The sequence below is a fragment of the Daktulosphaira vitifoliae genome, unplaced genomic scaffold (genome assembly GCF_025091365.1).
Source record: "Daktulosphaira vitifoliae isolate Bord-2020 unplaced genomic scaffold, ASM2509136v1 Scaffold_5, whole genome shotgun sequence".
NCBI classification, from domain to species: Eukaryota; Metazoa; Arthropoda; class Insecta; order Hemiptera; family Phylloxeridae; genus Daktulosphaira; species Daktulosphaira vitifoliae.
In genome coordinates, this window is record NW_026099576.1 from 7,480,453 (window position 1) to 7,495,815 (window position 15,363).

Consider the following 15,363-nt stretch of genomic DNA (forward strand, 5'->3'; position numbering starts at 1 on the left):
CTAACCGTTATACTCTTACGAATAATATGTGTAACATGTTTTATTATATCGGTGCATTCACCTGTTTATATTAGCATATGGTCTAGTGCAGTGGCTAGCAATAGTTATTTTGACCACCACTTTTCTATTCTTGTCTTCCAACATCCTTGCCATATCTTCGCCCTTCCATTTGTACGTGAAAACTGCGCTTAGATTTCCTGGAACAAAAATATTTTTTAATGTTACAAATAGTAGCTTGTGTATATTCAAAGCTCTATCAATGCTAATCACGAAATAACAATTCTCGGGGGACATATAGCCTTTGAGTTATGTATAACTCATGCCCCGTACAAGAAGAAAACTATAAAAAGAAACTTTCCGAATGTTTTATCATTCTTGATAGTGTAAATCGCGAATACTGTGTTGAATACAATACATATATATAAAGCATTTTTTTCTTGATCAATTAAATAACATGTGCAGATTAAAAAGGTCTAGATTTTTTGATTTTCAGATGTCAACACAACCCACGGAAAATGTTAATTTCCCCATTATTAAATTGACATTTTCCGTTTTTTAATTATCTTGGTCAAGGCCAATAATGTATATATACAACCATCCATCCATCCATCCATCGAGCAACAATATTGTAGTTGATTTGAAATGGTTACATTATTTAGCGAACACTTAGATCATGGTTAACTTGTATACTTTTTATTGCTTTTTATAAATATCTACAAGTGCGCGCGCACATTCGTTGTTTGTGATACTTTGTTTACGGCGCCATAGTTGTTTTTATCATCTTACCATTCAATGAGGTCTAGGCTTTTACAATGTATATGCGTGGGTAGAAACAAGATTTTTTCCTATCGGCGAACACTACAATGAACAACGCCTTAAATGATAAAATAGTTTTGCCAATGAATAGCTCAAATCAGCACGATTGGAATATTTTCTGGCAAGCACATACAATGAACACATTATTGAAAGTAAAAACAGAAATACAGTATTTCAACAGTTTACTAGCAAACCGTTACAGATTTTAAATGTAAACCTAAAAGAACAAAACAAACAGACGGCTAAAGTAGTATAACTTTAGACTGTTTCAAACCATTAGATACAAAAATATTGAGTAGCGCATTTTATTTTATTTTACTGCGATACTGACAACAGTTTATACAAAATTTTAAGAAGTCCAAACTTCCAATGACTTTTTCTTAAGTAGAGTTTTATTTTTATGTTATTAGGTCAAGCAGAAAAGCTGAAGAGATTATTTCAGAGTAGAAAAAAATTTAATGTCTTCATAGTTGCCTCTTCTATATTGTGTTTTCTCACAACTACATTTAAGTGTCAAAATATTCTCAGGGATGCATTTCTGTGTTTCACACAAATTATATTATTTAATTATATAAATCACAAACTTATATTGTACACAAAATAAAATTAAAATGAATAATTAAGAAAGATGTACCTATGTTTTTCATTATCTAAGACGTTAACCCTGAGTGTATTTTTTATGATGGTCATTAACAGTTAGATTATTTTTATTTCGTTTCTATTTTCGGCTTTTGGAAGATTTCCATACTTATGTATTCACCAACCGCATATATAAACAAATTTATTTAATGCGAGATAAAGCATTTTTGGTCAACACATTTTTAGTGCTTAAACTTTGAATAAAAAATTGATTAAAATATTAAAATCCTTAATTATACAATTTTATTATCATCACATCAAATACATAGCTTGTAGGTGTGAAATAACAATATCCTTATTAAAAAGAAAAGTTATTTATAAATACCAGGGGCAGTGGAAAACTGGACTTGTTAATAATATCAGATCAGATTAAAAACCTCTTGCTTAAAACGTGTTATACATGATTAAATAATAATAATATTAATGATAATAATGACTGGTACAACGTTCATTTACATTTAATAGGCTTCGGTTTAAAAGAAAATTCAATAGAAATCAATAATATTTTCGGAGCAAATGTTATGATTAAAAACTTGCTGTGAACTTGGTGCTGAGGTTTAGTGACCGCATGTTTGATCATTTTATGTTGTAAAAATTACAGTAACCACGTCAATAAAATATTGACCTCAGCAAACCGCACAGTGTACCGCTAGGTATTATATAAAACAATTTTTTTAAGCTATTGTTCCCTCAACAAAAGAATCAAACGTGCTTAAATTTTTGTCAAGTGAAAAGGGAGACCTTCGTATCTACAATAGGATTAGTATTATCTTGGAAAAATTATAAAGAAAACATGTATCCATGCTAAAGTATCGAAATTGAGTTAAGGAATTTCATTTTTAATTCTTTATGAACTCTTTTAGAACAATAGGATATTTTAAAGTTCCGACAAGACTGGGATGTTTTTTAATAAATAATAGGGTTCGTCAACGATATCGATATCGCTGACTTTTTTCATTTTTCCCAGAATATCGATTATTTTTTAAATCTTCTTCTTCTTCCTCGCTTTAATCACAACTACTTGGGGTCGGCCACCCTTATCCTAAACTTTCACTTGACACGATCTCCCACATTATCTACGCTCACTATAGCTGTCCTCAAGTCGCATTCAATAGCAACTCTCCATCTCTTTTTTGGTCTTCCTCTACCTCTTCTTCCTTTAATATTCATTTCTATAACTGTTCTTTATTATTTTTTAAATATCGTGATAATCGAAAAATTTTTTTTTGAAAAAAAACTATTTGAATTTTGGTACTTAGTTATAAAATAAATATTATTTGACATTAGGCCAAAAACAGTTCGCGATAATCTTGTAAACACTTTTTGAGTTATGAAATATAGAATTGATTTAAGACGAAAAATGATATTTATTGATACAAAATTCTTTTCTTAGATAAGGTTTTTTATTATGACATTTTTGTTATTTCTATTTTTAACAAAACACAAAAAAAGTAAGGTACGAAGAGAATTAGAGAAAAAAATTTCAAAATTAGAAGATATACAGCAAAAACTGGTTAAAACCAATCTGAAAAATAAAATAAAATTATTGAGCCAAAAAAAAAAAAATCCCTATTAGATAATAGTGATGAAAATGAAGATACTTTATTTTGAAAAGAAGAAAAGTTGTTTTTAAATATGACATAAAGCAATAAAAAAAATAAACATACTTTAATGTAATTTTTTTTTATTTTAAACCAAAACACTGAAACTATAATAGTATAATTAAAAATATTGAATTTTTTAAAAAACAAATTCATCAATTTAATATTACTAATTTATAACAATAAAGTCATGTAAGAAAAAAAACTTATTTCTTCATAATAAAAAGTAATTTGAAAATATTTGATTACTGTTATGAAATATAGCTATTATCTATATATTTTTATATTTATATTATTATCTGATTTGGTTGGTATACTATATTCTGATTTTTGCAACAATGTTACTTCACAATATTTTTGAAAATAAAAAAACGGTGAAATATATTTAAATATTAAATTTAATTTTTGAATATTAATTTTTTTTCGATATAATATTGCTGAAATTAGGTACGATATCCAAAAATATATCGTTGACGAACCCTAATAAATTATATAATATATTTAAAAATAATTATTTACTTAATGAGTTGTCCCTGAAGTTTCCTTGATAACAAATCTGGTTTACACTAACGTTTAATAAATAATATTTAATTATTAGTTTATAATTAAAAAAACACCTTGTTTTTTATAGTTTACAGATTTGCATGCCAATAGTTTATTTTATGATTTTTGTCAGTAAGGTTCTTTTTTGGATGGAAGGTGAACAGGCATATTTGGTAATATTAATTGCCATAAAATTTTGATAGATTCTGACTTAATTCTATACGACCGTTTTCTATATTGATCGAGTATATTTAATTAATAAGTAAATAATTAAAAAAAAAAATAATAAGGCCGATAAAAATCATGCTCGTTATATTTCTATTATGCGAATTTATTCATTATTAAACGTTCTACTATAACAATGATTGATCATTGTGATAAAATGTTTGATTTACAGCATTATTAGCTTATCTTACTTCGTTTACACGTGTAATGTTTTTACTATACGCATCAAATATGAAATAAATTTAACACCAATGTAAATGATTATACGATACATTAATTGGTAAATAAATAACGTGTTACAAGGTGGATTTAGATATTTTTACTATACTGGGCACCTTAATATATACTTTTTCAGTGATGGCTTAGAATTTTTCAGGATTTGGAGAACATAAGCGGAATTAAGAGTAAGCTTTGGGGCTGTCTCCTCAAAAATAAAATTAACCTGTCTCCTAAAAATTTGGAAATTATGTATGTAATGTAAGAATATTTATTAGGGAGAATTATCAACAGATTTTTATATTTTTTTCAATTCCACCAATAATGGAGTTTATGTAGGCGAGATTTTTAATACTCCGCATAATCGAAATCTTTGCATCATAAATATTTTCACCTTGGGTGATTTTGACACCTAACCCGGTTAGGTATTTCCTGACAAATATTGCCCATATATCAAAATGCCACGGGAGTAAATGAGCAGGAGTTTTTTTATTTATTTATCGTATGGATGCAAACGGAGTTACTTACGCTATCGTCTATTAGATTTTTATTCACTGAAATTAATTTTAAAATTATATTTATTATGAACAATTTTTTAATATTAAAGATTAGGCACAACAATAATTTCAAATTTACATTAGTAAGGTTTAGGGCGAAAGTAGTGTAAGTCAATTTTTATCATTTTTCAAGAGAGTCGTTTTAAATATTTTTATATTATAAGAACAAATATAAATGTACATTTTGAAAATGTATGTACATTTTTTTCATTATTGATATCAAAAAAAGTATTATCTTTAGCCGAACTCATTTTATAATAAAAGCGACACAATTACTTTTTAAATTTTATTATCACTGAAAACTGAAATTATTTTGTTTGTATGATCTTATTTATACACAAAAAAAAAAAAAAAAATTAATACAAATAACAAATATTATGTTAAGTTTACATGTACAGCACGTACGTTTAATTTTTTTTAATGACTAGTTAATAAGTGAGTTAATTTATTCATCTACGTTAATTTGACACGAAAATTATGTTGACACACGCAACATCAACTTTTAAAGAAATCAACTCAAAAATATCGATAGGTTAATAATAAAGAAATATATTTAATACGTTCATTGAAATTTCCTTATAATATTTGTTGCACATATTTAAATATTCATGCATACAATTAAATAATATTGAAGCGATAAAAACCTAAAAAAACATGCCTCGAAAATATTATTATGATAAGCAGTTAAAATTTTCATTGCATAATGATTCGTTACATTTTTAATGAACATTAAAAATAACTACTTAACTTCCGATTAAATAACTATACAAAAATTAACCCGTTTTTTACTCTTCAGTTTTTAGAATTACATGACCATACACTTTTTTGTGACAATTTTAAACTCAAAGGAAGTTTAGCTAGCTGAACAACAAAGTATTAAATTGATAAGTAGCATTTTTATAGCAAACTGCGTTAATATTTTATCTACAGTTTACACTTGAAACATTGTAAACATATTGAAAGGATTTGTTTAATGGGTCAAAAAATTGTAGCATATCATGATTGATGGTTAAACGACCGCTAAGTTTAAATAATTTATAAGTAATTATAGCCTATTTGAAATTCTTGTGCTTATGGTAAATGTTTCCTGTTGACGATGTAGGAATTATCTTTTGTTGATCATTCTGTGAGCGTATATAATAAAATTTAAAGCAATAGTATAGTTTATATTGTCTGGATACAATAGATTGAACAATACTTAAAACAAAAGGATAAACGTGACAGGATTAATTATAATAAAATATTTAATATCAAAGAACGAATAATAATAAAAATATTATTTACTTCATTGATTATTACTAGATCGAACAATTTTGATATTTATGACATGAAATAAATAATATTAGTAAAACGCCATTATCTGAAGATCTATCGGAAAAAACTTATAAGTGTATCAATAACATTGAGATCAATACACTTAAGGTCTAAAATTATTAGTCATAAAGTGAACAATAAAGTTATAAATAGAACCCAGACTTAAATGACCTTAAACACTTCTAAAATTACCCTATGAAAATGTTTTAAAAGTATAAAAACGTTTTAACATTTATAATGACACGTAAAATATCAATAAATGCTCTATACATTTTCTATTTAATAAAAAAATATTTAATTTTTTTCATATACATTGATTTAATTTTGTATTTAAAAATATTAATAATAATTTAAAAAGTATTTTACATTTTAAAATATTGTACATTAAATACAATATTTTACAAGCGTAGTTAGAATAAAATATTTGGGAAATCTAACTTGATTTTTCTACTTATTAATATTTTTATATAAAAATAAAAATAATTTTCATAATTTTTAGTAATTATATTATAATATGTAATTATTTTTAATTATCATATACAACATAAAAAAACTTATTCGTATGAAAAAATGCTCGTCGCTTTGCCGAATACATTGTTAATTTATTTAATTTTAATTAAAAAAATAATGTTTCCTTAATTATACTATAAAAAATGTTCAAATTATCAAAAATGCCTTTAAAATCGAAAAGCAGCTACAAAGTAAAAGTTTCATTTCTGAATTCTTTTTTACATAAATCGAATTTTGTGTTTGAAGATTATTTTCAAGATAACAATAAAAATAAAATGTAATATTCATTGAAATCAGAGCCCGAGTTTTAAAAGAAAACTGTCATTTGTTACTTAGTAATTAGGTAATTTTTTAAATTAAAATTGAAATTTTTCTTAGAATGAAATTTTAAAGAATTTATATTAGAAAAAATATTTTATTTACAAGGTGTATTAGAAGTAATTAAGGTACCACTTGTTGTACTAAGAAAAACAATGGAATAAAATTGCATTTTAATCTGTTCATTTTGAAACGTTGATAATTTTTTTAAAAGTACTGAAGTTTATGAAATGCATTCAAAATATTAAAAAAAAAAACCTTCAGAAATTAAATAAGTGCTTAGATAATATGTCAAATTAATAGGAAAACTTTACAACCTTTTAATATGTAACTAATTTAACTAACAACTTATGATTGTCTATAATTTGAGTTAATATAACGTAATACTTAGAAAATTGGTAATTTAAATTAAAAATGTTATCAAATTGTTGCCGCTGACTTATTGATTATTTTAGAAATTGAGTTATGAATATTTTGTTAACTATATGATTCTCTATCGATACTATTAACGTATTTTTACGATGTTTTTACTGTCAGGTATTAAAATTTATGCCTTAACAACAATCATTAACATTCATATTTTTATTTTGGCTTTCCTGTAAAATTATTAAAATATCGTTTATGATCTTTTAGTTTCAAAACGTAAACATACATTTGTTTATGCAATCGGGTAATAATAAGTCTTATAAGTTAATAAAAATACATTCTTTAAACTGGTTACCATTTAAGTATTCGTTTTAATTGGCTCGTTTTTCAACTAAATAGTTTTTATACTTATGAATTTTAACTTTTCAATGGTTCTTTCTCTATAATCTTTTTTAATTTATTTTTACTGTATAAATTAGTAAATTAATTAAAGCAATTTTTTGTACAAAAAATACACATACAATTTAAGTAAACATTTAAGCACAGTGTTCTAACCTTGAAAAACTGTTTATTAGTGTTTATTATTGACGTCATAACTTACTAATCATACCGAACAATTTGTTAGGATTTTTACTTCTTGTTTTTTTTTCATTTATAAAAACCATTTGGTATACAAGGTGATGCTTTTAACGTTAGCCACTCGATTTCTTAAAAAAAAAATAATTTTGTAAGTGTTGGTAATTTTGAGTTTTATATTTTTTTTGATCAATTATTTAGTATTTTTTTTAGTTCATCCCTCATATCTTATATGGATGTCAACGTTATTTTTAAATGTCAACATATATATTTAATTAGCTTATAAAAAAAAAAAATGATATAATTAAGAGAATGATGGGTTGATAATTACTCCTTGCATCAGTAATTTAGAAGTTATGAAGATTTCAAAGTATAGACTAAGGGACTGGTGCAGGTATGACAATGTCCTCAACAAAAACCCAACTGTGAAAAAAAGACAAAAATACAAACCCAACTTTTATAAAAAAAGTACACCCGTTGAAATGAATGAATTTCCTGCCTATAAAACCGTTTATTTAGAGAAAAGAATAATTTTTCTTTAATTATACTATAAAGATTTGTGTTCAATTTTATGTTTCTAAACATAATCTATACGGAAAACATGTTATGATTTTGATGATTTGTCAACAAGTTAATAACATAAATAATAACACCGAAATTCTCCCATTTTGAAATAGATTAATATCAAGAGATACATTTTATTCTAAAGTACTAGAATCAAATCAATATTTTTAATTTCCAAGGCATATTTTAAGAGGAAACAGAGATACGATGGTCAAAAGAACCAGGGAAACTATTTCGTGGAAATATACACTAGTAATGCCAAATTAGACATTTCTCAGCAACAACCTTCTCTTCACTTAGGTTTAAAATTTTGAAAACTTACGAAACACTGATCTAAAAGTAATTATTGATTAGTTATTTTCATAATTAAACCATTTTTTTAAAAATTTTAAGCTAGTTAAATATGTATGTTGACATTTAAAATAACATTGACACCCTCATAAGGTATAAGGGATGAACTAAAAATGTAATTAATAATAGTAATATTTAAATATATAATAATAGTAAAATATAGTTATATATCGAGAAATATATAAAATTCAAAATTACCAAAATTTACAAAATTATTTTTTTTAAAGAAATAGTGTAGATAATGCTAAAAGAACCACCTTATATAATTAAAGTGTTTTTTACTGTCAATTACATTACTTTAAGTTAACAAAGTATATTTTTCTTTGCAGTTATACATCAAAACATCAAATCATTCCTAAATATAAACTAATAGTTTTTTTTTTTAATTTTATATTTGTAATGGTTAAAATGTATTGGAGTCATTAATTTCATCATATTATCAGCAAATATCGTCAGTTGAGTAGTAATATAATCGCTGAAATAAGTATGTTTTTAAATTCATTGCTTATAGAAAATATTATGTTTAATTAATAATTACTAGATTCCGCGTAACAATTATGGCTTTAATGGAATGATAAAACTATTAGGAACAAAACGCAAGCTTACAATGATATTTTATTATTATCTCATTAATGTACACAAGACTAGAATTGTCTACTAGCGTTATTTAAAAAGTCAATAGATGACAAACTAGTAAAAATCAAAACTAATTGTTAAAAATTTGAAATGAGGCGATGTTTCATCTATCAATATTCATATAATAATCATGTCACTATTGTAATTTATAGCTGTTACAAGTAATAAAATACTAAATTAAGGTCATTATTTTACTCTATTTATAAAATGTCAAAGTTACCAAATTAATAAATTATAACATTTAACACTTAAATATCAATAAAAAAACGTAATAATTTCAATGAAAAAATGATAAACTATCGAGTTTTGTGTAAAATAAAGGCTTTATTTGTAAATAACTTAGTGTTCAACACTACTATAAGTCTACTTATTATAACTAAATGTTTGAAATAAATATTGTTACAGATTTATTTATATATATATATATATATATATATATATATTCAGTATTATATATTAGTAATAACAATACGTTAACTTAATTCTTAGAGCAGTGAACCTATAAAAAATAAATGTACAAAAAAATTACAAAGTATAACCATTAAAAAAACATATTTATTTTAAATTTTTAACAAATCCTTTAAGGACTTCAGCTACACAATCAAATAAGAAAATAAGCTACGCAGTTTTACTGAGTTGAGAAGCAATTCACCATAAAAAAATAATATTTGAAACAACACATAAAGAAGAAAATGATGGTTAATATTTTGTAATAAAGTGCATGAACTATAAATCACTTTTTAAAATTACTTTAGAGCAACGCTTTTTTATACAGATGTACATAAAACTATAACATGAATATTAGTTGATAATTACACGAAAAAAACTAAAAAGACATGGATAATGTGTTAACTGATAAAAAAATTTGATTCTAAACAGGATAATGTAACTTGTACTATCACATATGCCATAACATGTTATATGATAAGAAATTGTTAGTTATTTATGTTTTTTTAACAGAATTGACGCTTTAAACTTCTATGGATTGGAATATGGAAAGGACATTTTTAATACAAATAAGCATTATAAAGTAAATGTAGCATAGAAATATATTTTATAATGATAAATTAATTAAATGGTATTTTGTTTATGTGTAATTGAAGTTTTCTTATAACTATAGGTGCTATAGTGTCAACACCGGGAATTGTATTTGTATAACGTGAACGTTATTATGAATGCATTGTTTAACAATACAAAGCTTATGAAAGACGACGTATTACAAATAGCAGAAAAAAATTTGTTTGACATCGAGAAAAGAAATACTGTCAGTGAATTTTTTTATTTTTGTACTTCTAATTAAATTCTCACTTACGCCCCTGCTAATCATAAACACTAATTTTTTAATCACTAAAACCACGTAGTGTAGAAATAGTGATATACATCTATTTAAAAACAATATTTACGATCGAACAATAAATCTCTTTCGATAAGGTCATCATTCAAAGTTAGATATAAATCAATCACACTTAAGGGCATTTATTTAAAAGAGAAGAATCAGAGATCGCGAGTGTACAAGGACACTGACATTTTGCAGCAATTGATAGTATTTAATTATACAATTTTTTATTAGTTGGTCTATTTTTGAAACTAAGGAACAAAAATCAAGGAGGTCGGTTCATGATTTTCAGACCAAAAGCAGATTCGCCGCGTTAGTATAACCATTGCACGGCGTCAACAATTTAACAAAACATCATTAAATGTAACAATAAATTTAATCTAAGGTAATTCAGGTTCACAACCGAAACAGCGTCGCGTGGAGTGCCATTCAATATTTAAGTGTTTTATGAACACAATACTTATCTTTTGTTTAAAAATACAAAGCGCGAACACGATATTATTTTATAATTTGACAAATTGATAATTAATTCGTCTAGTGAATTTTGTTTGTACAGCTCAACGTGCAAATACATCGTACATATGAGATATATGAGTTTCAGTGTAGAAACTGTAATTAAATACAGTCAGTATCTACTAAACACACGATGCACGCAGCAATAAGAACTAATCATTAGATTACCACGCAGCGGACACTGACCGTACGCGTACAAATAGCATGTGTGAATTAGTTTTTTAACCGCAAGTTTTTACATAATATTGTTTACGGTAAATCGCGAGGCCTCTTTCGTTACAATGGCATAAAATAGTAAAGAACATACGAAAACTTTGTACACAGTTTTCACAAAGCAACTAAAAAAAAAAAAAAGCAACCTTTAAAAATTATAAATCTCCGTATGCTCCTACACAAAATCGATTCATAATACGAGTATTCAATATAACTTGAAATATTAAATATTAAAGGGGTATATGTAAACGTTCCTATTCGATGATCTCCGAGAAAACTTGCACAAATAATAGCATTGTGAAATTCTTTTAACATAAATTTTCGTAACTAAACAAACGATAAACGAATTTTCTCATTTTATGTGTCAACCTACTAATTTAAATTTCAAGTCTAAATTTTTAGGAAATGAACACTTAAATAATTAAAAAATTATCAATTTTAATGAATCATCTTAAAATCTGTAAGAAATCTATTTGAACTTCTATTATGAAATTTAAGTTTTATCCGAAAATTATAGCACATCGGGATGTATATCTTCGAAACTGCTCCGTGTTTGTATGACTTGTTTTTTATAGACGTGCGGGTTATATTATGTGCGTTTGTGATTACATTTGCCGTTTTCACTCTTTCGCAGCAACATTTAGGTCAACGCATAAGTACATAGTGAAATATATCAATTCACACAGTATAAATATAGGACATGGCATCGCTAATCAATTATCAGGTTTCCCATGATCATACCAACTACGGAGCGTGTTAAAACAAGTAAAACATTGATTAACTATTATTGAGTGCGTTGTTGGAACCGTGTCTCTACTTTTTTACTACTACACCCATATTTTTATGTGAATCGAGCGGAGCGTGTACATTGCTCATGAGATTGGAAAATATGACCGTCACGTCACTATTGTCTCTGCTTATGAATGGGTTTACGAGCATTTTGGTGGTACAGTTTATTGGATTCGACTTTGAAAACGAAGAATGGGAAATCATTTCAGTGCATACCGACACATGGCTTTTGTACGAATTCGATCAATAGTTCAAATACTACCAATGAAAGACATTATATAACTTTTCAGGTAGGTTAACACCACGCTCTCGAATTGATACGCGGGTTAGGTAAAAAAATAAAAATAAACGAGACTTGTCTAAAATGTGTTACAACATCATGCTGTTGTTATTTAGACAATTTTGCGTAAAAAAAATATGTCGAACACATAACACGCTAGCACACGTTGTTTTTTTAATTTCTAATAACAGTTTTTTTAATAAATGAATCAATAGTAGTCTGAATGAATAGTGTTGTTGCTACACATAATCGTATACGAGTCCACTGTGCCATTGCATGGAAATAATCGATGACGTTGCTGTACTGCATTGTGATGTCAATGTACACAGTGTGTGTGTGTGTTGTGCGTGCAGCCAAAATGGACTTAATAACTGTAATGAGAGTGGCCCCTGTTTAAGTGTTACCCCTAAACAAATCCAATGACGTCACCATGCGACTGGATCTATTATAGTTAACCGCTAAAGTTATAGTACAAACATATTACTCGTTTGACTGGTACGACTAAAAATGTTACGATGATACCGAATAGACACGCAAATAGACGAGATGATTGTTTTAACGTGCTTTAGATTCATAATTTATAGCACAGCATATCATACTTAAATCGAGAAGGTCAAGGTTTATCATATTATTTAGTAAAACTACTCATCAGTCCTTCGTGAAACCTTAGAACGTTTATTATATTCACTCATTAATATAAATTAACACTTTTGTTCGAAATGACTATTCATTTTGACACTAAAGTGTTAAAGTTCTATTTTAACAAAAAAAGTTCAGAAAACATCATCGGCCTAAAAACAGATTATATTTCACATAATCCATGCTAAAAATAACACGATAGTGATAAAAAACCAGAAGCACAACGTGTCTATAGTCGTGTAATCAGTGTTGATTCTTAATTAGCCAACAACGAACAATTTATAGGAATATTGGACTTTGACCGTTGTGACCACTTTGAACATTAATAATACTCAATAACAAAGATAAAATTGTTATCAACAGCTTTAATTGATAATTAAAAGTTGATTATTGCACAATTTATTTTTATATGCCATTACTTGTAAAATCGCTAAAAAAGAAACTAACAAATGAGATTTTTATCACGGCTGACACGTTCAACAATTGTCGGTTTGTATAATTTATTAAGTACTTAAATTTTGCCCGTGAAATTACAAATTTTAGAAATTATAGACAATTTTTAGCAATTTGTAAAATGGTTAATTTTAGTCACAAAGCTAAAAACCTTGGGTTACTTAGAAATGTGTTGGTAAACTAATCAAATATTATCCTGGTTTATTTGAAGCGTGTGAACATGACTGATACACGTGAGTCTCCGACTACCCATAACATAATTTATAGTAAGAGTACAGCGCAGATCATAACAATGATATTCTATTACACATTCAGTTATTAAAGAAATAATATCTGTCGATAACAATGAAACTACTGGAAAACAATTATATGACTAACATAACGGAGAACGAGATGGACTGTATTTTTCGCACTGACGATTTTTGTATTTCTGTTTATTAGTAACTATTAGGATGATGTAAAATTAACCTTAATAAAATAGTCGAGGTCAGTCTTTTGCCATTATAACACATGTAATGAATCGATAAATTCATTGCATGTGTATATTTCATATTAATATATTACATAAGCCCATACTGCATAAAAAGAAAAAAATATTGTTTCGGTAAGCAAACAAATTATAGTATAATATNTTATTGCACAATTTATTTTTATATGCCATTACTTGTAAAATCGCTAAAAAAGAAACTAACAAATGAGATTTTTATCACGGCTGTGTCATGTAACGTTATGCCATACTGCATAAAAAGAAAAAAATATTGTTTCGGTAAGCAAACAAATTATAGTATAATAAATATTTAATAGAGATCATAAGCTTTAACTGTATATATATAGCCAACCGGTAGACTGTTTGTGTCACTTTGAAAATAAAATTAATTGTTACTGCATTATTAACAAGTAGCGATTAATCCATTTGATAATATTACGTGTCGGTATTATTCTGATGCAATAAAATTGGTGAACTCAAATAAGATGAAAATAATCATTCACAAAAGAGTATATAAACACTCCTATGCGGTGGTCAGAAGCCGCAAATATACTCGAGTGTAAACGACCGCCAAGAAGGACAATCTCTAAAACAGCATCCGGTCCAATAATTTGTCTGGACAACAAATCCTCATCTGTCAGGTCATCAATTCAATAGAGAATTCAAATACGGTACACAACATCAATAAGTTGCGCAATAGAAAGGCACCTATAGAGAAATTAGAAAGAGAATGATAAACAAATAATATATTACATGAACACGATGTGAGATAAATGTGTACAGTCGCACGTCGGCGAATTAGTCTTTGAAAAATTTTGAGTACATTAATTTTAAACGAAGTGAGAGTACGTTAAAAAAGTGTTTTTATACTTATAAATCAAAACTACGACGATGTTTAGTAGTACTAAAAAATGACTGGCATTATACATAATTATTAAACACTGGTTTTTAACGAAAGTCTGTTATTTTGTAATGTAACTAGTCGTTCTTTTATGCCTCGGAGATAAACAAGAAATTATTTTTAAAAAAATTGCAAGCTCAACCGTTTTTTAATTTTATTTAAAGGTTGCTAATGTTGTAGTCAGACTTCCTGCCGGCAGTATTGTGTTTGTACCGGTGCCGGCCTCGATTTTGCTTTTTCTCCGCCACTGTCCATTACATTTAACAAAAATTAAGATGAACTACAATGAACACGAAAATAGAATATCATCTTGGCACAGCGGGTCGGAACCTTGGCAATGAGGGAACATGCCAAGCATTTCACAAAAAGCCTTGCATCTGTGTATAAAAAAATGTAATCACAAACATAAAAAAAAAGAAACGCGTTTTAAAAACTGGATAAGACTCATTTACTTTACATTGAATATCACAAAATACAATTCTTATTCATTAAAACTTAATTACATTTTTTCAAAAAACGA

At 26.6% G+C, this 15,363-nt stretch overlaps 1 protein-coding gene across 2 annotated transcripts in view; it reads right to left on the bottom strand.

The window, feature by feature from the left end:
* The window catches only part of LOC126907527 (E3 ubiquitin-protein ligase goliath-like), a 45,052-nt gene that overhangs the window by 25,961 nt on the left and 3,728 nt on the right, over nucleotides 1-15,363 (bottom strand). For both annotated transcript variants that reach the window (XR_007704550.1, XM_050688888.1), the window contains exon 2: nucleotides 62-197. Coding sequence is in view for 1 of the 2 variants with exons in the window: in XM_050688888.1 (XP_050544845.1) it covers nucleotides 62-197 (136 nt within the window). In the remaining variant the exon portion in view is untranslated. The remainder of the gene's footprint in view (nucleotides 1-61; nucleotides 198-15,363) is intronic.